Source organism: Somniosus microcephalus, chromosome 13 (genome assembly GCF_052327205.1).
Source record: "Somniosus microcephalus isolate GS21.2 chromosome 13, FLI_Smic_1.0, whole genome shotgun sequence".
Taxonomy (NCBI): domain Eukaryota; kingdom Metazoa; phylum Chordata; class Chondrichthyes; order Squaliformes; family Somniosidae; genus Somniosus; species Somniosus microcephalus.
The window spans coordinates 167,135,259-167,158,541 of record NC_140999.1 but is presented as its reverse complement, the minus strand read 5'-3'; the positions used below and the strand labels follow the sequence as shown (position 1 = coordinate 167,158,541).

At 48.4% G+C, this 23,283-nt stretch overlaps 1 protein-coding gene across 8 annotated transcripts in view; it reads left to right on the top strand.

Annotated features, from left to right (window-relative positions):
* Positions 1-23,283, top strand: part of ptprt (protein tyrosine phosphatase receptor type T) — a 1,756,894-nt gene that overhangs the window by 1,719,243 nt on the left and 14,368 nt on the right. For all 8 annotated transcript variants that reach the window (XM_086005548.1, XM_086005547.1, XM_086005549.1 and 5 more), the window contains 4 exons: positions 17,968-18,117; positions 20,242-20,415; positions 21,885-22,016; positions 22,736-22,861. In XM_086005548.1, coding sequence (XP_085861674.1) covers positions 17,968-18,117; positions 20,242-20,415; positions 21,885-22,016; positions 22,736-22,861 — 582 coding nt within the window. The remainder of the gene's footprint in view (positions 1-17,967; positions 18,118-20,241; positions 20,416-21,884; positions 22,017-22,735; positions 22,862-23,283) is intronic.

Sequence of the window (23,283 nt, the reverse complement as noted above, 5' to 3'; positions counted from 1 at the left end):
TCTCATTCCTCAAATCCTCATAATCCTTCTGCCCCTTTTTACATTCATCAGATAGGGTCTGGAGGAGATTACTCCCCAGAGAAAACAGCAGCATCTTAGCTTGCTCTGCGTCATCGCAGTCATTGACGCACGCTGCCTGTTCTATCTCCCTGAAGTGCAGAGAGGGGTCTCCCTTTTCGGTGAGCTTGGGGATGTGGCTAACCATGGCCCTGAGCTGTTGGGTGCCATGAGGCACCAGTAACTGATTTTGGATGGCCCCTGGGTCCTCGTCATCAACGGGCGGGCCGTACCTCCGTTGTCGGAGGGGGTACACCGGTCCTGGTCCCGGCCTATCTAGCGGGGCCTGCTGTGCTTCCCCTCCCACCTCATCCTCCACCCCCCCTTGCTGCCAGAGCTCCTGAAAGCTCGGAGCTATGGGTGGCAGCCGTGGGACCTCTGATTCCCTAGCCAACTTTATCCTGGGTGCTGCCTGTGGGACGGTTCTGTTTGGGTTGCCGGTAAAGTCCGACTGGCCCGCCTTCGGGCTGATGAGGCATATCATCCCCTTTGCCCTCGACAAGGCCATGCCCAAGCTTTCTATCTCCTCCCTACAGGGCCCGTGATCTGCCTCCTCGAACCCCCAGTCACAGGCTAGCTTCTATGCTGCCTTTACCTCCCTTACTTTCTCCTCCTGCTCTTTTAATTTTTGGGTAAGGTCACAAATTGTGTCCTGCAGCCTTACCTCGCTGCCCCTCGCCTCTCTAACCTGGTATTCTAAGTGCTCCATCTTGCGCCTAGCGCTGGCTTCACTTTCAGCGGTCTGGTACTCCAGGCGCTCTACCCTTGCCTGATGTTCCCGTTGCACCTCGACAGCCCGGGCCTCCAGACACTCTACTTTTGCCTGGTGTTCCTTGGCCGTCTGAGCTCTTTCTTGGCTTAAAGCCTGAAGCGCCACTAGCACCTTCTCTTCCGCTGCAACCTTATCCTGCATTTCTAGGGCCAATTTCTTGAGCTTGGCAGCCTGTGCTGCTACAACCCTGTCCAGCACTAGGACCTGTTTCTTATAGCACATTAACCAGACTGCCTTTTCAATTGCCCTCTTATGCTGTTTACTCGCCGTCCACTGGGCGGCGGCGTCTACGGGACGCTCGGCATTTAACATAGCACCCACCCATTTCTTGGCGATATTAACCTTTCTACACACATAAGTGGACAACCTCTCTTCCATTGCGGTTTCTCCCTCCGCACCGCTGTCTGTTATATTGCATACTGTTGCCGATGTCCTTGCCATGGTCGCCATTTCTGTAGGGGGTTTTGGTTTGGGGTTTGTGTCTGGCCAGTCAGGCATACCTGAGCTGCTCCAGCCCCGTGCGGTTCGAATCGCTTTCCCTCTGGTTCTGACCACCGGACTTATTACGAGTAGCGATATAAACAAAACGAGACCAGTGGTTTGGTGCAAAGAAAACCAATGTTTATTAAAAATAGGGAAAAATAAACACTATACAGAGAAAATCACTATGTATGTAACACAATTACACTTAGCGGGGGAGGAGAAACGGACACATCAAGAGAAAATGACTGAAATGACAATTTTAGCAATCCCCTTAACTCCCACCCTTTACACCTATCTAAGTTGTCTTGCGATGGGCCAGAAAGTTTATGCTCACCAGTCTCAGATGTTAGAACGCCTGCTCCGTGCCCCGTTGCCTGCCGATGTCTTTAGGGTTTTCACCGCCCAGAGCAGAGATACCCCAGTGATTTAAAATGTAACTGCGGGTATCCTGCTTCCCTTGGACGGGCTCTTCGTCGTCGATCTTCTTGATGGTAAGGCAGGCCACCGGAGTCCAGGCGAGAGAGAGAGCGAGATGGCTTCCCGAGGGACTACTTATACCCCTTTCTGGAAGCCCTTATCACCCGCCAGATCAGCTTGTTTCTTTGTCTGACCTGGACGTGTTGAAGTCTATACAAAGGAAACCGATCTGGGCCCATCGACCTGGATGGCCGGTTAATCGGTCTTTAAACGTCCCATAAGTGTTTTCCTTTGTGTAACTGGTCTTGTGATGGGGCCACTCCAGTTTTAATGCCCCGTTGATCGTTTCCAAACAGTGTTGAAGTCAGCTAACGAAGGTCTGAATGCAGCTATTACCCGTTGATTATCTGTGCAAATGGCCTTGATGGGTTTTAATCAGAGGCCCGAATGACATTGTTTGCTTCTCATACATAAATGCAGAAGACCTGTCTGCCTTCTAATTTCTGGAACATTCCTTCTTTGTCAGTCCAAACCTGAACTTTGCAGGCCTTGGCCATGAGGTTGACCGTAGCCATCTTGTTGGGCCCTGGAGCACTGGATTTTAAACTCAGTCCAGCCAGGGTTTCTCCAATAAGCCAGAAGTAAATCTTCAGGGGAGACATGAAATTTGCGAATCCTTTCATCACCAACAGATAGATTAGCTGATCATGTTATTACTGTTTCTAGGGCATTGCTTTCAGAGAATGGCTGTTACATTAACTTACATCTGCATATTAATAGCCATTCGACTTCAAAAAAAGTAATTCATTGTGTGATGTGCTTTGAAATTATTTAATGACACAATAAGGCACTGTATAAATGCAAGAATTATTTTTTATTATAACCACCCGGGAGATGGACAGAATATTAATGTGCAGAAACAAAATCAACAACAAGGACACAATATATATGGCAATGATAGTCTTTTCACCTGGATGGACATATACATTGAGAGATATAATCCACCACCGGCGTACCGTGGCTGCAGTGTGTACCATCTACAAGATGCACTGCAGCAACTCGCCAAGGCTCCTTCGGCAGCACCTCCCAAACCCACAACCTCTACCACCTAGAAGGACAAGGGCAGCAGGCGCATGGGAACACCACCACCTCCAAGTTCCCCTCCAAGCCACACACCATCCTGACTTGGAAGTATATCGCCAATCCTTCATCGTCGCTGGGTCAAAATCCTGGAACTCCCTCCCTTACAGCACTGTGGGAGTACCTTCACCACACAGACTGCAGTGGTTCAAGAAGACGGCTCACCACCACCTTCTCAAGGGCAATTACGGATGGGCAATAAATGCTGGCCTTGCCAGCGATGCCCAGATCCCATGGACGAATAAAAAAAAAGTATGGTCCAGTACTGCAGTTTTCTAATTCAAATAAATATTGGTAGCTAGGGGTTTATTCCATAACTATCATGCTGTTTCAATTATTTCTGCTGCTTAGGGGCTATATTTTATGGCTTAGTGGTGACTTTGGTGGCTATATTTTATGGCTTAGTGGTGACTTTGGTGGCAAAAACAGGAAGGCAGATTATTATCTGAATGGCAATAGATTGGGAGAAGGGGAAGTGCAACGAAACCTGGGCGTCCTTGTGCACCAGTCATTGAATGTAAGCATGCAGGTGCAGCAGGTGGTTAAGAAGGCAAATGGTATGTTACATAGAAACATAGAAGATAGGAGCAGGAGTAGGCCATTCGGCCCCTCGAGCCTGCTCCGCCATTCAATGAGATCATGACTGATCATCCAAATTCAGTACCCTGTCCCTGCCTTCTCCCCATATCCCTTGATCCCTTTAGCCTTAAGAAATATATCCAACTGCTTCTTGAATATATTTAATGAACTGGCCTCCACCGCCCTCTGTGGCAGAGAATTCCACAGGTTCACCACTCTCTGGGTGAAGAAATTCCTCCTCATCTCAGTCCTAAATGGCTTACCCCTTATCCTTAGACTAGGACCCCTAGTTCTTGGCCTTCGTAGCGAGAGGGTTTGAGTACAGAAACAAGGATGTCTTGCTGCAGTTGTACAGGGCCTTGGTGAGACCACATCTTGAGTATTGTGTGCAGTTTTGGTCACCTTATCTGAGGAAGGATGTTCTTACCATGGAAGGAGTTCAGCGAAGATTCACCAGACTGATACCTGGGATGGCAGGAATGACGTATGAGGAGAGATTGGGTCGATTGGGCTTGTACTTGCTGGAGTTTAGAAGAATGAGAGGGGATCTCATTGAAACTTATAAAATTCTGACAGGACTGGACAGACTAGATGCAGGAAGGATGTTCCCGATGGTTGGGGAGTCCAGAACCAGGGGTCACAGTCTAAGGATAAGGGGTAGGCCATTTAGGACAGAAATGAGGAGGAATTTCTTCACCCAGAGAGTGGTGAACCTGTGGAATTCTCTACCACAGAAGGCAGTAGAGGCCAATTCATTAAATATATTCAAGAAGGAGTTGGATATATTTCGTAAGGCTAAAGGGATCAAGGGGTATGGGGAGCAGGCAGGGACAGGGTACTGAATTTGGATGATTAGCCATGATCGCATTGAATGGCGGAGCAGGTTCGAGGGGCCGAATGGCCTACTCCTGCTCCTATCTTCTATGTTTCTATGTTAGTACTGTTAGTACTGCCAGAACAGAACTTTGTGCAACAAGAGTGCACATGGGGAATTTGGGTGTAGACCTCAACGGTCAGGTTCACGACACACCTGAATGTCTGCCCATTAAAATCAATGAAGGCCGACCTGTACGGCTGAATTCCCGATATGTGTTCCTGTCGAGTGCGGCTGTGTGCCAGGAAGGTCATCAAATTTATCTGAGATCTAGCTCAGAATCCTATGATGTAAGGAAAATAAAAGGAATATAAGGAACTAGCTGAAGTGCCCGGCGGTGCCGAGGCTTTTTCGAGGGCATGTTGTTGTTGGAAGAGAGAGAGAGCGACTGGGGGGGGGGGGAGAGAGAGAGACAGAGAGAGAGAGAGCGCGACTGGGGGGGAAGAGAGAGAGCGACTGGGGGGTAGAGAGAGAGCGACTGGGGGGAAGAGAGAGAGAGACTGGGGGAAGAGAGGGGGCGGGGGGAAGAGAGAGGGCGGGGGGGAAGAGAGAGGGTGGGGGAGGGGGGAGGAGGGGGGAGGAGGGGGGAAGGGGGAGGGAGGGGAAGGGGAAGGGAGAGGGGAAGGAGGGGGAGGGAGAGGGGAAGGAGGGCGGGGGGAGGGAGGAAGGGAGGGCTTGAGGCTGAGAGACGGCCACGGCCACGCCCGGTTGCCGGGGTAACCCTGCCGCGCCGCCCCGCACTCCCGAGAGCCCTGCTCTCGAAGCCCCAGCCGCCCCGCCCCGCACTCCTGAGAGCCCCGCTCTCTGAGGCTGCCCCGCACTCCCGAGAGCCCCGCTCTCCAAGCCCCAGCCGCCCCGCACTCCAAGCCCCAGCCGCCCCGCACTCCCGTTGCTGGGGTAACCCTTCCCGCTCACCAAGGCCGAGATCCGCACTCTCGAGAGCCCCGCCCCACCCGAGCCGAGCCGAGCGCGGAACAGAGTCTCACCTGCTCCTGCTGCGCGCGCACCCTGACCCTCATGGCTGACGCCGTTGCCCCGGGTAACGTGACACCGGGGGGGGGGGGGCTGGTGGTGAGGAGCTTAGCAGCAGCCCAATTATCTAGCTCGGGCCTGGCTGGGCAAGAAAGGCCCAGGCTTTCAGGCCTAAGAAAAAAACGGGGAAAGGTAGGAAAAAGAATCTTCAGGTTAGAGAAAATATTTACAAATGAGTGATTTATTTTAAAACAATTTAATAAATCCAATTTTATTTTGCTGGAAATGTATATTTGAAAAGAAAGACGCAGAAAGCAGGAAAAAGAATGGAAGCAAGATGGCGGCTACTCACCTCGGTTCAGAACGATAAGGCCCGCCCACACACGCACCGATTGGTCGACCGTCAGGTGACCAAAGCGTAGGATTGGTCAATCGTCCCGTCACTCGACCGTAGGAGGGCCCGGCCGCACGCGATAGCAAGCTGCCATACGATTGGTCAACCTCGAGGTCACTCTGTCGCTAATGAGCGGATAATGAGATGCTAATGTGCGGAATGTTGAAGGTTTTTTGGATACCGCGGGCGCGATTTTAGCCCGGCCGAAACGTAAATACGCTTAAGACCGTTTTGGAAAGGTAAGCTTTCTTTCGACGTAACACACGCGTAGGTACGCCCTGTAACTTTCGAGCGCATAGCCCGACAGACGCACACGTGATGACAGACAGACAGAAGGACAGACAGAAGGACAGATCGACCGCTTTATATATATAGACTAGCTGAAGTGCCAGGCGGTGCCGAGGCTTTTTCGAGGGCATGTTGTTGTTGGAAGAGAGAGAGAGAGCGACTGGGGGGAAGAGAGAGAGCGACTGGGGGGAAGAGAGAGAGGGGAGGGGAGGGGAGGGAGGGGTAGGGGAGGGGGGAGGGGAGGGGAGGGAGGGGGAGGGGAGGGAGGGGGGGAGGGCGGGGGGGGGAGGGGAGGGGGCGGGGGGAGGGGAGGGGAGGGCGGGGAGGGAGGAGGGGAGGGGAGGGGAGGGCGGAGGGGAGGGGAGGGAGGCCGGGGGGAGGGGAGGGCGGGGGGGAGGGGAGGGGAGGAGGGCGGGGGGGAGGGGATGGAGGGCGGGGAAGGGGAGGGAGGGGCGGGGGGGACGGAGGGGGGGAGGAGGAGAGAGGAGGGGGGAGAGGAGGGGGAGAGGAGGGAGGGGGAGGGAAGGGGGAGAGTCCCCGAGCCCCCTGATCCCCGTCCCCCCAAACTCCCGAGCCCCCTGATCCCCACCCCCCGAACTCCCGAGGCTCGCCCCCCCGAGGCTCGCTCCCCCCCACCCCCCCCCGAGGCTCGCTCCCCCCCACCTCCCCCGAGGCTCGCTCCCCCCCACCCCCCCCGAGGCTCGCTCCCCCCCCACCCCCCCCGAGGCTCGCTCCCCCCCACCCCCCCCGAGGCTCGCTCCCCCCCACCCCCCCGAGGCTCGCTCGCCCCCCCCACCAACCAAGCATCGATCTTCCAAGCACCGGCCTGAAGATTGCGGCTGTGCGAGACGGCCGGCAGGCCCGGTTGCCAGGGTAACCCTTGACGCTCACCAAGCCCCGCCCCCCGGCCGAGCCAGAGAGAGAGACGCCGCGTCTCAGCTGCTCCTGCTGCGCGCGCACCCTTTAGTAAGGTAGCGGCGCTGGGCTGAGGCCCGCCCCTCCAGCCTTCGAGTGGGGCCGGGAGGTGCCTAGCTCGGGCGTGGGTGTGGAGGAGAGGCCAAGGCTTCGAGGCCTACCTGGAAAAACGGGGAAAGGTAGGAAAATTAATGAGATTAGATAAGTTAATGACTTTCTAAATCATTTTTTTTTAAAACAATATGTGTTTTAAAAGCAACGTTTTTTTTAAAGATGCAAAAAGCAGGAAAAAGAAAGGAAAAGTTTGGAATCAAGATGGCGGCGACTCACCTCGGTTCAGAACGATAAGGCCCGCCCACACACGCACCGATTGGCCCGGCGGCACACGCCAGCAACCCGGCGTACGATTGGTCGAGCTCGAGGTCACTCTGTCGCTAATGAGCGGATAATGAGATGCTAATGAGCGGAATGTTAAGGTTTTTCGGATACCGCGGGCGCGATTTTAGCCCGGCCGAAACGTAAATATGCTTAAAACCGTTTTGGAAAGGTAAGCTTTCTTTCGACGTAACGCACGCGTAGGTCCGCCCTGTAACTTTCGAGCGCATAGCCGCCCAGACGCACACCTGCAGACAGACAGAAGGACAGACAGAAGGACAGACAGAAGGACAGATAGAACGACCGATTTATATATATAGATAGATGAACGGAGCCATGGCAGAAACCAGAATGGTCAGAAGATCATGGGAAATGCGCGTCTGAATTTCCGATTTGCACTGCCAGTGGGCAAGGCACAATGGCTTGTTAAATTGCACCCAAAGTGTATGGATAACTTCTTTCACTCTATTTAATGAAATGTGATTGCAGATGAGCACTAATTAATTAATTTGCCATCAAGACGTCTGCAAAATCAGCTAAGTTATAGCTCTCTGTTCTGGTTTGCTCTTGCTACCCATGCACTGGGGTCATAAAGAAGTAAATATTCCATCTGCTTGATTGGTCAATGTATCTGTTAACTGGGTACTGACATTAGACATGCCAGATTAATTGAAGCTTGCAAAATCCCTGGCAGGTGTCTGGAATGAACCAGGGGCTCAGAACTTGAGAGATTCTATCACTCTGAATACCACTGGGAAGTTAATATTAAAATTGTCTCATATTCTGATGTGTTCTGCTATTCTGTACAAGCACTGCTTATCAATTCAACAGTGCAAGGATCTTTATCCTTGCTTACACACGTTCTCTATTTATGCCCTGATATACCTATCAATTCATCCAATGAAAAGCGACGAGTTAAGATAGTAACTATAGGTTTTTATTGGCTAAATAACAGAGCCCACCCTCGTGGGTGATCGGGTCCAACAAGGAGGAATACCAGCCAGTCGACCACCTTTATACCTGGGCAAGCAGGCGGAGCCATGGGCGGAGTCAGCTGTGGTCAGCCCAGGTATAACAGCGTGACAAGAGGTGACCTTGTGTAGTGATACAACAGTGTAAACAGTGATAACCATAGTGTAACGATATAAACAGTGATAACCATAGTGTAACGATAGTGAACGATAAAAGTGGTTTACCACATTCACCCCTTGTTTAAATTTGAGTCCGGCGGGGTGAAGTGTACTACCAGTTCGGGTATGTCAGTCTGTCCGGAGGCCTCGTAAGTCTTTCTGATCGGCGCAGCAGCGGCGGCGGTGGTGCAGTATCCGATGTTAATGCTGGTGTTTGCGTGGTCGGCGAAGGCTCGTGGGGTTCCGGCATGCCGTCTACCTGGGCTGGATTTGGGGGGGTGGTGGGGGGTAACGGTGGTGTCTCAGGGGTGCCCGAGGGTGCAAGGTCTCGTAAGGAGACTGTGTCCTCCCGCCCGTCTGGGTATGCCACATAGGCGTACTGGGGGTTGGCATGCAGGAGGTCCACCCTCTCGACCAGGGGGTCCGTTTTATGGGCCCTCACATGCTTTCGCAGCAAGACGGGCCCCGGGGAAGTCAGCCATGTTGGTAGCGAGGTTCCCGTAGTTGACTTCCTGGGGAAAACAAACATTCGTTCATGGGGGGTGGCGTTAATGGCCGTGCAAAGCAGTGACCGGATGGAATGCAGCGCTGCCGGGAGGACTTCCTGCCAGCGAGAGGTTGGGAGGCCCTTAGACTTTACGGCTAAGAGAACGGCCTTCCAGACAGTCGCGTTCTCTCTTTCCACCTGGCCGTTCCCTCGGGGGTTGTAGCTGGTGGTCCTGCTTGCAGCAATACCTCTTGCTAGTAGGAACTGGCGAAGTTCCTCGCTCATGAAGGATGAGCCCCGGTCGCTATGTATATAGTTCGGGAACCCGAACAAGGCGAAGAGGTCGTTCAGGCATTTGATGACCGTGGTACTGGTCATGTCTGGGCAGGGGAAGGCAAAGGGGAAACGGGAGTACTCATCAATGATGTTGAGGAAGTACACATTACGGTCAGAGGACGGGAGGGGCCCCTTAAAATCGATGCTCAAGCGCTCGAAGGGGCGGGTGGCCTTGATCAGGCTTGCTCTGTCCGGCCTAAAGAAATGCGGTTTGCATTCGGCACAGGTTTGGCAGTTCCTGGTCATGGTCCTGACCTCCTCGATGGAGTAGGGCAGGTTGCGGGCCTTAATGAAGTGGTAAAGCCTGGTGACCCCGGGGTGGCAGAGGTCGTTGTGGAGGGTCTGCAGTCTATCAATTTGCACGTTGGCGCATGTACTTCGTGATAGAGCATCTGCGGGTTCGTTCAGTTTACCAGGCCGGTACAAGATATCATAATCATAGGTGGAGAGCTCGATTCTCCACCTCAAGATCTTGTCGTTCTTGATTTTGCCCCTCAGCTTGTTATTAAACATAAAAGTGACCGAACGCTGGTCGGTGAGGAGGGTAAATCGTTTGCCTGCCAGGTAATGCCTCCAGCGTCGTACTGCCTCCACGATCGCCTGGGCCTCCTTCTCGACCGAAGAGTGTCGGATCTCAGGGCCCTGGAGGGTCCTTGAGAAGAAGGCCACAGGTCTCCCCGCCTGGTTCAGGGTTGCAGCTAGGGCGAAGTCGGATGCATCGCTCTCCACTTGGAAAGGGATAGACTCATCCACCGCGTGCATTGTGGCCTTAGCAATGTCTCCCTTTATGAGGGAGAAGGCTGTGCACGCTTCTGCCATCAGGGGGAAGGAGGTGGACTTCATGAGGGGTCTGGCTTTGTCCGCATAATTCGGCACCCATTGGGCATAGTAAGCGAAGAGCCCCAGGGTTCTCTTCAGCGCCTTTGGACAGTGGGGGAGGGGAAGCTCCATGAGGGGGCGCATTCTTTCGGGGCCGGGGCCGATGACTCCGTTCTCTACTACGCAGCCGAGGATGGCAAGACGCGGGGTGTTAAACACACATTTCTCCTTATTGTAAGTGAGGTTCAGCCGTTGGGCCGTACGGAGGAATTTCTCCAGATTAACATCGTGGTCCTGCTGGTCGCGGCCGCAGATGGTGACGTTATCTAGATAAGGGAACGTGGCCTGCAGCCCGTTCTGGTCAACCATCCGGTCCATCTCCCTTTGGAAGACCGAAACCCCGTTGGTGACGCCGAAGGGAACCCTAAGGAAGTGGTAGAGGCGGCCATTCGCCTCGAAGGCGGTATACTGGCGGTCCTCAGGGCAGATAGGGAGTTGGTGATAGGCCGACTTAAGGTCGATGGTAGAGAATACCCGGTACTGTGCAATCTGATTGACCATATCAGATATGCGGGGAAGGGGGTATGCGTCCAGCTGGGTGTACCGGTTTATGGTTTGGCTGTAGTCGATGACCAGGCGGTTTTTATTGCCGGTCTTAACGACTACGACCTGGGCACGCCAGGGGCTGTTGCTCCTCTCGATGATGCCCTCCTTCAGGAGACGCTGCACCTCAGAGCTAATAAAAGCTCTGTCCCCGGCGCTGTACCGCCTGCTCTTGGTGGCGACGGGTTTACAGTCGCGGGTGAGGTTAGCAAACAGGGAGGGGGCGGGGCCTTGAGGGTGGATAGGCCGCAGGTGGTACGCGGTGGGCGGTTTAAAGGCTGCTGGTTGTCGACTGTGAGTGGGGGGAGGGGTCCACCGTATGCCAAAGTGACACTTTGAAGGTGGGATTGGAAGTCCAGCCCTAGTAGGACGGCAGCGCAGAGCTGGGGCAGGACGAGGAGTTTAAAATTTTTATACTCCGTGCCCCTAACCGACAGGGTCACAACACAGTAGCCGCTGATGTCTGTAGAATGGGACCTCGATGCCATCGAGATCCGGTTGCGCGTTGGCCGGACAGTGAGGGAGTAGTGGCTCACCGTGTCTGGGTGGATGAAACTCTCCGTGCTTCCGCTGTCGAACAGACAGGTCGTGGCGTGGCCGTTTACTTTGATGTCCATCATGGACTTGGACAGGTGATGCGGGCGAGCTTGGTCCAGTGTAACGGAGGCTAGTGTATGGCTGAGCGAGCTGCTGTAGTCTGCGGGTGAGGCGGTGGTCGGGTCTGGAGACAAGGTGGCGGTCGAGTGTGGTGGACAAAATGGCGGCGCCCACGACGTTGAATGAAATGGCGGAGAAGATGGCCGCCCCCACAACTCACATGAGGCACTGCTGGCGTCGGTGGCCTTGATCAAAGATGGCCGCCCCCACGACTCACACGAGGGGATACTGGCATCTGTGGCCTTGATGAAAGATGGCCGTCCCCACAACTCGCATGAGGCACTGCTGGCGTCTGTGGCTCTCCCCCTGCAGGCCTTCGCGAAGTGGCCTTTCTTGTGGCAGTCGGAGCAAGTCGCGTTTCTTGCAGGGCAGCGCGTTCTCGGGTGTTTCGCCTGGCCACAGAAGAAGCAGCCGGCGGCCCGATCGCGGGGCTCCGATGTCGCAGCCGGTACCGGGGGTGGCGGTCCCGATCGGTTCTGGGACGCCGACGCTGAGGTAGGCCCCAGAGGCGGTGGTGCGAGGGGTATTGCGGCCGGGGTCGGGCCCGAGTCCCAGGGTCACGCAGCACAGTACCTGGAGTACGCCTCGAGGTCCCGATGGGCCACTTCCAGAGAGCGAGCGAGGGCTGCAGTTGTATTCAGGTCGAGGTCCTTTGATTCGAGCAGTCTTTGCCGTGAGTAGTCGGACCGAAGGCCTTTCACGAAGGCATCGCGGATATTCCCTTCAGTATTTTCTGCAGCCGTTACAGCTTTAAAGTCACAGTCCCTGCCGAGTGTTTGTAGCGCCCGTAAAAATTCATCTACAGACTCTCCTGGCTGTTGCGAGCGGGATCTTAGGAGATGTCTGGCATACATAGAATTTACCGGGCTCCGGTACTGCTCTTTCAGCAGGTTGAGGGCGTCCTCGTATGTAGCAAGGTCCCGGATGAATGCAAATACTTTAGGGCTCACCTGGGCGGTCAGAACTCTTAGTTTGGATCCCGGAGGCACGCCGGATTCTCCCAGGTAGGATTCGAAACAGCTCAGCCAGTGTTCGAAGTCGAGGGCTGAGTTCGCTGCCTGTGGGTTTAGATCAAGGTACGGCGGTCGGAGGGCTCGCAGCCAGGCCGGCTGCTGTGGCTGTTGTAGCTGGCCATTTGGCTGGTCGTTTGGCTGCTCTGATCCACTCATTTCAAAATTTAGCCAATAAAATTGATATACCTATCAATTCATCCAATGAAAAGCGACGAGTTAAGATAGTAACTATAGGTTTTTATTGGCTAAATAACAGAGCCCACCCTCGTGGGTGATCGGGTCCAACAAGGAGGAATACCAGCCAGTCGACCACCTTTATACCTGGGCAAGCAGGCGGAGCCATGGGCGGAGTCAGCTGTGGTCAGCCCAGGTATAACAGCGTGACAAGAGGTGACCTTGTGTAGTGATACAACAGTGTAAACAGTGATAACCATAGTGTAACGATATAAACAGTGATAACCATAGTGTAACGATAGTGAACGATAAAAGTGGTTTACCACATGCCCTTTGTTGCCTCTCATGTCAGTAAGCAGCCATATTTTCTTAAGACTGCCTGCTCTATCTTTAATCTTCTCAGTCATCATCAGTGGCTTGCACAAGTGAGATTCACAGTGCATGTGTGTGGCAAATTAAACCAAGCACTTCTGTTGAAAACTTGGAAATATTTGAATGAGGAAATATTTAAAACAAGACATGAACAGGCATTTATTTTTTTATTTCTTTCAGTGCCAATGATGTACAGTGTACTTATTGGAAGGGAATATTTGACAATGGTGGGCTTTAAACAGGAAATGATTTACGTAAATGTGCATCTGCTATTTATTTACTTGGAATCCACCTAGAAACCATTTTTTGTTAATCAACAGTTTGATCATTATTGCCATTTGTAAGACCATTTCAGAGCCTGAAATTTAAAAAAAATTGAAATTTGTAATTTAGAAAAGGTGTTAGATGTTAGGCAGATGGAGGGCCAGCTCCAAACTGTTCAGTTTAAGTAGTTAGAAGAATTGATTACATGTTTTACATATTATGCTATATCTCTAACCTTCTTCAATTTTCTTCCTAATCAGGATATCAACAGGGTTTTTCATTCCTAATTTAACTGCTACAGTTAATTCAATGAGCAAAATTATTCATTTTAGAAGTAAGAATAGGGAAAGGAAGTATGTCTTAACTTATAAATTTTTAATGGAGTAGAGAAGCAGAGGGACCTTAGTTTTCAGATATATGGGCCATTAAAGATAGCAGCACAAGTATATAAGACCATTAAAAGGCAAACAGAATTTTTCTATTTAGAAGGTATTGAATGCAAAAGCAAGGAGAACTTGTACACAACCTTAGTTAGGCTACAGCTGGAGTATTGTGTACCCCATTATACAAAGGATATAAAACAACAACAACAATTTGTATTTATACAGCACCTTTAACATAGTAAAATGTCCCAAGGCGCTGCACAGGAGTATTTTAAGACAAAAAATTTGACACCGATCCACATAAGGATAAATTAGTGCAGATGACCAAAAGTTTGGTCAAAGAGGTAGATTTTAAGGAGTGTCTTAAAGGAGGAAAGAGAGGTAGCAAGGCGGAGAGGTTTAGGCAGGGAATTCCAGAGTTTAGGGCCTGGGCAGCTGAAGGCACGGCCCCTAATGGTTGAATGATTATAATCAGTGATGCTCAAGAGGGCAGAATTAGAGGCGCGCAGATATCTCGGGGGGGGTTGTGGAGCTGAAGGAGATTACAGAGATAGGGAGGGGCAAGGCCATGGAGGGATTTGAAAACAAGGATGAGAATTTTGAAATCGAGGCGCTGCTTAACCGGGAGCCATTGTAGGTCAGCGAGCACAGGGGTGATGAGCGAACAGGACTTGGTGCGAGTTAGGACACGGGTAGCTGAGTTTTGGATGACCTCAAATTTATGTAGGGTGGAATGTGGGAGGCCAGCCAGGAGTGCGTTGGAATAGTCAAGTCTAGAGGTAACAAAAGCAATGGAAAAGGTACAGGATAGAGTTACTAAGATTTTAACAGCTATGGGGTTGCCTCATAGATATCTTCAGTATTATAAAGGGTTATTATAAAGTAAATAGTGATAGATTGTTAGCAGGACAATAACAGAGCATAAATTTAATATATTTACAAAAATAACTTCTTCTTGCATATGGTGGTAGCAAAAAACAAATTAAATATCAATATCTAAGTCAGATATCCAGGTCAAAGCTTCCGGTGTAACAGCGAGCGTGGATATCTTGTAGGCTGCCTGCAAATTTCTTCTGAGGGTAGCACTTAATGATGTGCTCCAGGGTCTGATTAGGACAAAAAGAACTAAGGGAAAATTAGAAACATTGGCCCGAAATTTGCGGTCAGAGGCATACCTCCGGAGTATGCCTCCGACCTGAAAAAAATCCAAAAGTCTTAGGCGACTTCAGGTCCTGGGCTTCCAGGCATGTGCCTGCGTAAAGGCCCACAGATCCCAGGGACGCAGGCGGTTCGGTTCGGAAGCGTCCCTGGGATCACGTGGGCCAGGCCAACCAATTAGAAAGGGGGATTCCTCATAAGCTTATGGGGATTCCATTTACAAACGAAATCTCCATAAGCTTATGAGAAATCCCCAAATAAATACATAATTAACATCGTTCTAATAAAAATAAATATTCCCATGTTCAAAATTAATTAAAAGTCCCTTTGATTAAGCATTTAAAATAAAAATACATTTTTTTGAAAAATATTAAAAACATTTTATTCCGCCCCAAAATTTACATGAACTAATTTTAAATGTTTTTGTATGTTTTAAATCATTTTTAATATTGTTAGTTAACATTTATTTTAAAACTTATGCTGGTAAAGGCCCTATGCCTGCTTTTACCAGGCATAAGGGTTCCGTGGGCACTCGCTGGGCAGTAGTTGGGCAAATAGCCAAACTCTCCGCCAGCGCAAGTGAATTTGGGGCGCATGTGGACGATCTGTCAAGGAAAAACTTGACAGATCACAAGTTCCGGGTTTTCGTGCTTGCGCAGCACATACAGAAACCCGGAACCTGCGGGACCATTCTGAGGGCTGCTGTAACACCATCATCAACACTGCAAAATCCAGGCCAAATTGTTTACATAGAGGGTGGTTAGAATGTGGAATTCTTTGCCACAAATTGTTATTGATGCGGAGTCCATAAATACTTTTAGAAGGGATTTGGGTATTTGCTTGAAATAGAGAAAGATTGAAGGGTATAGGGAGTGAGCAGGAGAGTGAGATTCGACTCAGTGGCTCATGGAGAAAATCACCGTGCAGACTTGAAGGACCAAGTGGCCTGGTTCTGTGCTGTAACCTTGTACGATTCTGTCGTGTGTTTATTCTGGAATCAACAACTTTTTAAGAGAGAACAGGGGGGAGAAATTCGGTGGGTTAGCGCCTGCCGTTAGCACCCCCAGGGAGCGATAATGGGGTGTTAATGGCTTACTGCCTGGGCGCAACGAGATGTATGACTCCCGCTAACTTGGCCCGGAGGTTTGCGGCGGCGGTAAAACTTTGCGCCACGATTTCCTGCGCCCAGAGATCGTGATGTCATTGCCGTGCGCATCACCCCGGTCGTGCCCCGGACCCCAACCTCGGTTCCACCCCCTGCAGCATCGCTGGGTGAAAACACCGACAGCTGCAGGAGGCGTTGTTCGGGAGACCGGGCGCTTCGGGGTGGGGGGGCGGAAGTTAAAGGGGAGGTTGCCGAGGTAAGTAGCAAAATGTCTGAAATTTCTTTTGCATATTTTTTTCAATTCTCCTGGAGTGCATGGGGCTGATCGGACCAGATCACGGCTGCCAATGCAGAGCCTGCAGTGATGGCCTTTCCCTTTAAGAGAGGGAAGGAGCCTCAGATCGCGGCAGCGCTGCACTGGAAATTGTGTAGTGCTGCCCCGCTACTGCCCCGTCTGCATCCTTTAGTGCACCAGGAAGGAAGTGGAGCGCTTGATTCGCTCCACTTCCTTCCTGGAGTGCTAAGCCCAATTTCGTGAAAGCTGGGAATCATTAGCGCCCGGCGCTAAGTTTCCCAGCTTTCAAAAGTTACTGTCCCCAAACAGGGCGACAATGAATTGCTCCCCCAAAATCATTTCTCAATGTGGGGAAAGAATAGCAAACTGACAGCTCCAATCAGCCTGGTGTTGTGACTAGTAGTCTTGGTTACCAGTTAGCTGAAACCCTATTGCTTTACCGACAGCATCTGCTTGACTAACAGGCAAAAGACCAGCTGGATCTGAGTGACTTTTGTTATAATTTTCAATTTTAGTCTTTAGATGGCGACAGCTCAGCAAACTCCATGCACCCTAGGCTGATCATTTTTTTACTTCCAATACATCACAGTGACACTGAAAAATGATAGTAATAATTTGAGTAAACTTGTTACTATTGTAAAGTGATTGGAGTGTAGACCTACATCTATTGAATTTGATCCTTATCTGCTGAAAAAAGGGTTCCAACCAGTAGTGGAGTGAATATTAAGATTTGGGCAGGTTGCATCATTGATGTGACCAGGTCAAACACTGACCTATTTTTTGGCCATCCTTCATCAGTGCAAAGGTTATTTCAGGTTATTTCTTCAGCAGCCCAGGGGAGCAGGTGCCACTGAAATGAGTTATAGAATGATACAGCACAGAAGGAGGCCATTTGGCCCATCGTGCCTGCTGTTGGCAGCACCACTAGGGCTACTTTCTCAATCTCAAGTGCTGGGATGCCCAGCAGACTATCTATTACAAAAGGACATGCTGTAATTTCAGGTCAGGATCATTACGTCACTCTCTAATATTTTTATTATACCGATGGGCTCATTTGATTAGATATTTCTTTAAAATCTAACGGTAGTTAATTAAATATTGCATTTATTATATTTGCAACTATTAATAAAGAGCAACTATCTTAAGTTAATACTTTGGAGACTCTTGCAGTACGCAACCAGAGGGAGGAGCTAACTGCAACGTTTGATTACAGGTTCATAGTTCACATCCGTGTTCTAAAGGTTAGAATGGAATGGATCACAATTCTTGAATGAGAAAATAATTAACAACTCCTGACCTGAAACCTTCATTTTCAAGCACCGACAGCTCGCACCAATTATTCAGATGAGGCCTGAGGACCAATTTGTATCGGGCCTCTTGGTTCGGGCATGTGCTGCCTCCGCATTGCCTCCTATTTCTCATCTTTATGCTGCCCCTCGGCGATATCATCTAAAAACACATCAGGTTCCACCTGTACACTGGTGACACCCAGCTCTACCACATCACCATCTCTCTCAATCCCTCCACTGTCTCTGATTTGTCACGCTGCCTTTCCGACATCCAGTACTGGATGAGTAGAAATTTCCTCCAATTAAATATTGGGAAGACCTTAGCCATTGTCTTTGGTCCCCGACAAAAACGGGCCCAGACTAATTTCTACCTCAACAAGTTTGACTGTAAATCCTCTCTCCACTATTTTAGTGGAGGCATAAACCTGTTTAAAATAAAGAGGAATTTCAGATGAACATGTTTGTATATTCGTATCCCACCACATAGCTAGATGGTCTGAAAATGTAAATATTGGTATAAGTGCTTCAGGATCACACAGAAACTGACAACGTAGAAATCTAAATGAAATGATATCTAAATAACTAACATTGTATTCAATTTGCCTTTGTTCTGTAGGAGCAGTATGTCTTTGTTCATGATGCAATTTTGGAGGCATGCTTATGTGGAAACACAACTATACCAGTCTGTGAATTCAGAGCTATGTTTTATAACATCAGCAAAGTGGACCCACAAACCAACTCCAGCCAGATCAAAGATGAGTTTCAGGTGACCAAGATCTAATAAACATGATTGGAGAAAGAAAAAAAGTTCATGAAGTATATGATTTTAAATATAAAATTGTGTGGTATGAATGGAAGATATCCAGTGCCTACAGTGAAATAGATCTTATTTTCACAATTGAAGCTGACTGGTGAGCTCATAAACAACAAATTTGTCTGAGATATAGTCGCCCATAAAGTATCAGGAATAAAATGGCAGAGTACCTGTATGAAACTATCTTGATGGATTACAGCTAACATGGCTTTTGGAGTGGATCTTGTCTGGCCAACCTCATGGACTATTTTGATGAGGTGGCATTCTGAATTGAGGGGGGAAATCCAAAAAGTCGTTGATGAAGTATCATTGAGATACTGCATTACAAACTAAGATCAGTGGGTGTCAAAGCTAACACATGGATGTGGATTAGTAACTGGCTAAAGTAGAATGCCCGTTATAAGAGGAGCTAACGTACAACGGGAGAGGTATTGAGTGGGGTGTCCATGCTGGGTCTCCTCCCGTTCCTGAGGACAGGAGAAGTTGAAAGCGGCCAAGGCGGGTGAGTTGACTCATCACGCACTACGTCCAAACAATGTGTGGTGGCAAGAAATAAAGCAAATAGAATGCTGGGTTATCAGTTGAGTTAAAATCCCTCGTGTTTGTGTTAAATCTGTATAGTGCTCTGGTCAGGCTGTACATGGTCTGGTCGCTAAAACATCTGGCAGCCATTCAGGCCCCAGAGGCAGTGCAGAGGGGAGCAATGGAGCTAATTCCCAATGTTAGAGGGAAGGGCTATCAGGAGCAATCTGGAGCTCTTCATTTACTAAAGAGTCACCATAGAGAGGAGCTTGTGGAGGTATACAAGATACTTAGCAAAATAGAGAAGATAAACCCATTACAATACTTTCAGATATGCCTGGGAAGCACAACAAATGGGCACAGGTTCAAGGTCATGAACAGCAAATTTAGGACAAATAATTCTTTACACAGAGGTTGATCAGCAGCTGGAATGGATGGCCAGGAAGGATGATTGAGGACAGGGCACTAGACTCAGTTAAGAAAAGGTAGGGTTGATAATTTGGAAGGATAAGCTCAAATAGGTGAGGATGCTCTTCATGTAAACCTATGTGTGGTCTTCTGAAGTGGAAACAAATCTTATTTCCTGGGGAGATATTGAATATTCTCTTTTATACTCTCAGCATTTCTATGTTTCAAAAATTAATACTTGTGAAGTTTTCTTTTGTGTATAGTTGGAAAACAGCAGGTGATCGCACTGTGCCATTGAGACATGGTGGCAAATAATAGTTGTAAACCCATAAGAATGAACTAAAACATTGGGAACATGCTGTGCTTGAGATTTTTCAGAACTGACTTGATGACATACTAAATTCTGTAGGAATTTAAATTGAATATGAGCAGCCTGATCCGTTCACCTAGCCAGTGAAGGATATGCATCTGTACAGAAAGAAGGGGAAAATGTGGTTTAAAAAAAACAGTACCCTTAGAACAGTACATCCACATGAGAGATGAATTGCTCTCGTCACTATGGGCTGGAGGTAACCCAAAAATGGGTGGGTTGGGGTTGGGTCGCGGGTTTAAATTTTTTAAAATCTCAAACCCAACCCCTACCCGCTTCCAAATTGCCCAATTCTGGGTCCTCCGCGCCCGACTGGAAGCCAAGCCTGGCAATTAGGCTGACTTCCGGACGGGGAACCTGTCGAGGACAAAAGACACAAGCTGTGGACTGTTAAAACTCCACAGCATGCAGGGAAACCCGGACTTCCGTGTTTCCCGTCCGAAACTGCACCCCCGCCTACTTAGCCCGCCCCTGTTAATACCCAGGCCAATGTGAAGGTAACATCATAAATGAGTTCACGAAGGCTTCCTGCATTTGTTTTTTCAAAGTAGTTCTATTTTTCTACAAATACCCGACCAGAGGATACCTTGCTGAACGCATTTCCAATGTTATCACACATAATAGCCAGAGGAACTCTTAGTCCCATGAATCATTATCTTTTGGAGAGTAGGGGAGGAAATTGGGAGGAAGATGCAACAGTTTAGTCTAATTTATGTAAACAAAAAGAGGAAAGATGACAATTACTCAGTTTCCTCCTATGTCATTTTCATTTCTAGACATTAAATATTGTAACTCCTCGTGTACGAGCTGAGGATTGCAGTGTTGGTCTGCTACCACGCAATCATGACAAGAACCGTAATATGGACGTACTCCCGCCAGACAGATGTCTCCCATTCCTTATTTCTGTAGATGGTGAAACAAGCAACTACATAAATGCTGCACTCATGGACGTAAGCAAAAAATAAATTCTTATCAGTGGTGGTATCATACATTGCAATTTGTCAATTTGATATACTCAGTATAGCTGCACTCATAGGGAAGTACGTTGAATGCTGGTTATATAGAAATGGACATTTGCACAGTAACCTTGATAAAATATAGTAATGTAGGAATTGCCAAATACCTATCTGAAGTACTGAGACCAGGCAACTCTGGTAATTAAACGATGTTTAATACAAACTGGTGGAAGTAACAGTTAAAACGCAAGAGAATTAAACAACAGGTGTTTGCTTAAGGCTGACTCCACGAGGACTGTTTCTGGAAGCTTCCCCGCTGACGTCATGACGTCATCACGTTTCCCGCCATTGGGAACGTCACGTGACCTGCGTGATGACGTCATCGCGTTCGGTCTACATCTTAAAGGGACCGCGTTATTTACATACAGCAAACAAATACAGGTACCGATTCATTCTGTTAAAGGCAATTATGTACATCAATATAAGAGTCCCTTGGTGGCTCTGCCACAGTAAAGGTATATTCAGAGCTGAACTGATCCTACAAGAAAGCAATTATAAAAACAGAGGGCAAGACTTTCCCCTGTCAGTAACCAGGAGCAAACTTGCAGCCAGCAATATTATAACACAATAGTAACAGTAATAGAGGCCTGTCATCCAGTTTTCCCATATCACCAACTCTAATCTCTTTGATCTTAGTAAAAAAAACTATTTTTGTTCTGCTATTATGGCTGGCATCAAGTTTAATCCCTGTGAGAACCATCCGATCCCTAGCTCTCTAGACCCCAGTAAGACCTCTAGTGCCAATGATTATCCCTCCTGCCATCTTCAAGATGTGTCCTTGAACAAATCCCTATCCAGTATTTGTTCTTCAATCTCCCTTACTCCCAGTCTGTGATTAGGGCCTAGCGCTGTATATTTCTAAACAAATTATCATCATATGGCATCTCACCAAAGCTATGTTCATGGTTGTCTAGTTTTCCCTTTAAGTTGCTCTCCCTGTAGTCTTCCATTAGCTCAGAGGTTTCTTGTCATCTCCTCTGTTTCTTCAAAATATTAATGACTTGCTCCAGTCATCATTCAATCATTTCCTCTCTTTGGATAATAAATTCCACTCTGCATTCATCAACGTCCTTCAGATCACGCACCTTTACTGCACAGGTCTAACCAACACCTCTCACCTTGATAGGCTCCACCTTTAGAACTTCTTCATCTATCAATGTTCTTGGTCTCATGATTTCAGATGGATCTCCTATATCTTCCTCTATCACTAAAGCTATATGCATATGCAATTTAAAATGTGTAATTCTTAGATCAAGGAGAGGAATAGTAATTTCTAGCCTTAACTCTAAATTAACTTTTTGAAGTATAAGTCATGTTACTGGTGTCTTTTTGTGTTGTTGAAATATATACAAAACTACAGGTGACACAGTCAACTAAGAATGTTGTTTTTTTGTCACTTTCAGAGTCACAAGCAGCCTGCGGCATTTATTGTCACACAGCATCCTTTACCAAATACTGTGACAGATTTCTGGAGACTAGTGTTCGATTACCATTGCTCAGCAATAGTAATGTTGAATGAACTTGATGCTGCACAGGTAAGGAAACTGAACAGGATGTCTAACGCATCCATTCTGGTCCAACTATTTTCTGTTTTCCTCTGTAACATGAAGAGGTTACAAGGTAGATTTTTGATCGGAAGTTATTCGGGGAAGGGAGGGGGTGCTCTTATTAACATTTACCCAACTATTAACGCCTTAACTCTGTCTGATGTTACATAGTCAGCTTCATTTACATAGTGTGGGCAGGCACCTGGCCCACATAGGGATTAGCATTAGGTGGGAAATTGCATGTAAGCCACCCTTAAAGAGGTAATGGATGAATTTAAAGAGCTGTGACCACTTAAAGGTAATTGGCCACATAAGGGGATAAAAATGTTGGTAGATTTTATAAAAATTGCTTCTAATCTCCACAATAGATTTTAGTGGAAACTTTAACTATTTTGAAACCTCTGGTAAAATATTGGATAATGGTATATCAGATGAATGTGCTAACTGTTCATTCACCAATATAGTCGATAGTAATTTCTAGGCGTTTGCCTTTAATCTGTTACAGTTATTTGCACCAAAAGAATTTCATCCAGAGAGCAGCATGAGCGTAGAAATGTTCAGAGTAATAATTTGACTATTTAAAAAGTGTTTATTTTCGAACCCACAAGTAATTCCATATTGTGGCAGTGACACTAATGGAACTCAATGTGAAGTCTTTGAACCTTATTTTGTGTCAAGCCACATAACTGATTGTGTATTTTAACCAGCTCTGCATTCAGTACTGGCCGGAGAAAAGTCTGTGTTGCTATGGTCCTATTCAAGTGGAATTCATCTCAGCAGACTTTGAAGAGGACATCATTGTTCGGGTTTTTCGGATCTACAATATGGCACGAGTAAGACTGAAATCTCAAGAGCTGTTATGTATGTTCATAGTGGATGTTCTTGTAGTTGAAACTCTTCTTTACTCAGTCAGGGAGTAAAATATTGAATCCTGTCATACAGCAAATTTTTTAATTTGTCTAAAGAGTGCTGTGTTCAAAAGTAAATTTTTTGTGAACTCTTTGGCCGCGATTTTATGCTCGGTGTCGGGATGGGTGCGGGACAGCTGGTTTCCAGGTTCCAGTCCCGCCCCCAGCTGCCACCGATCCACAGATGTGATTTTCCTTTCATTGGCCTTGTTAAGCCCGCCCTGTGGGCTTAACGGCCAATTAACAGGAAGCAGGTCTGATGATGTCATTTGATGGCACGTCATCTGCCGGTTTCCTTAAAGGGACCATGCACAATTTTATTTTGACAATTGATTTTTCAGTGTTTG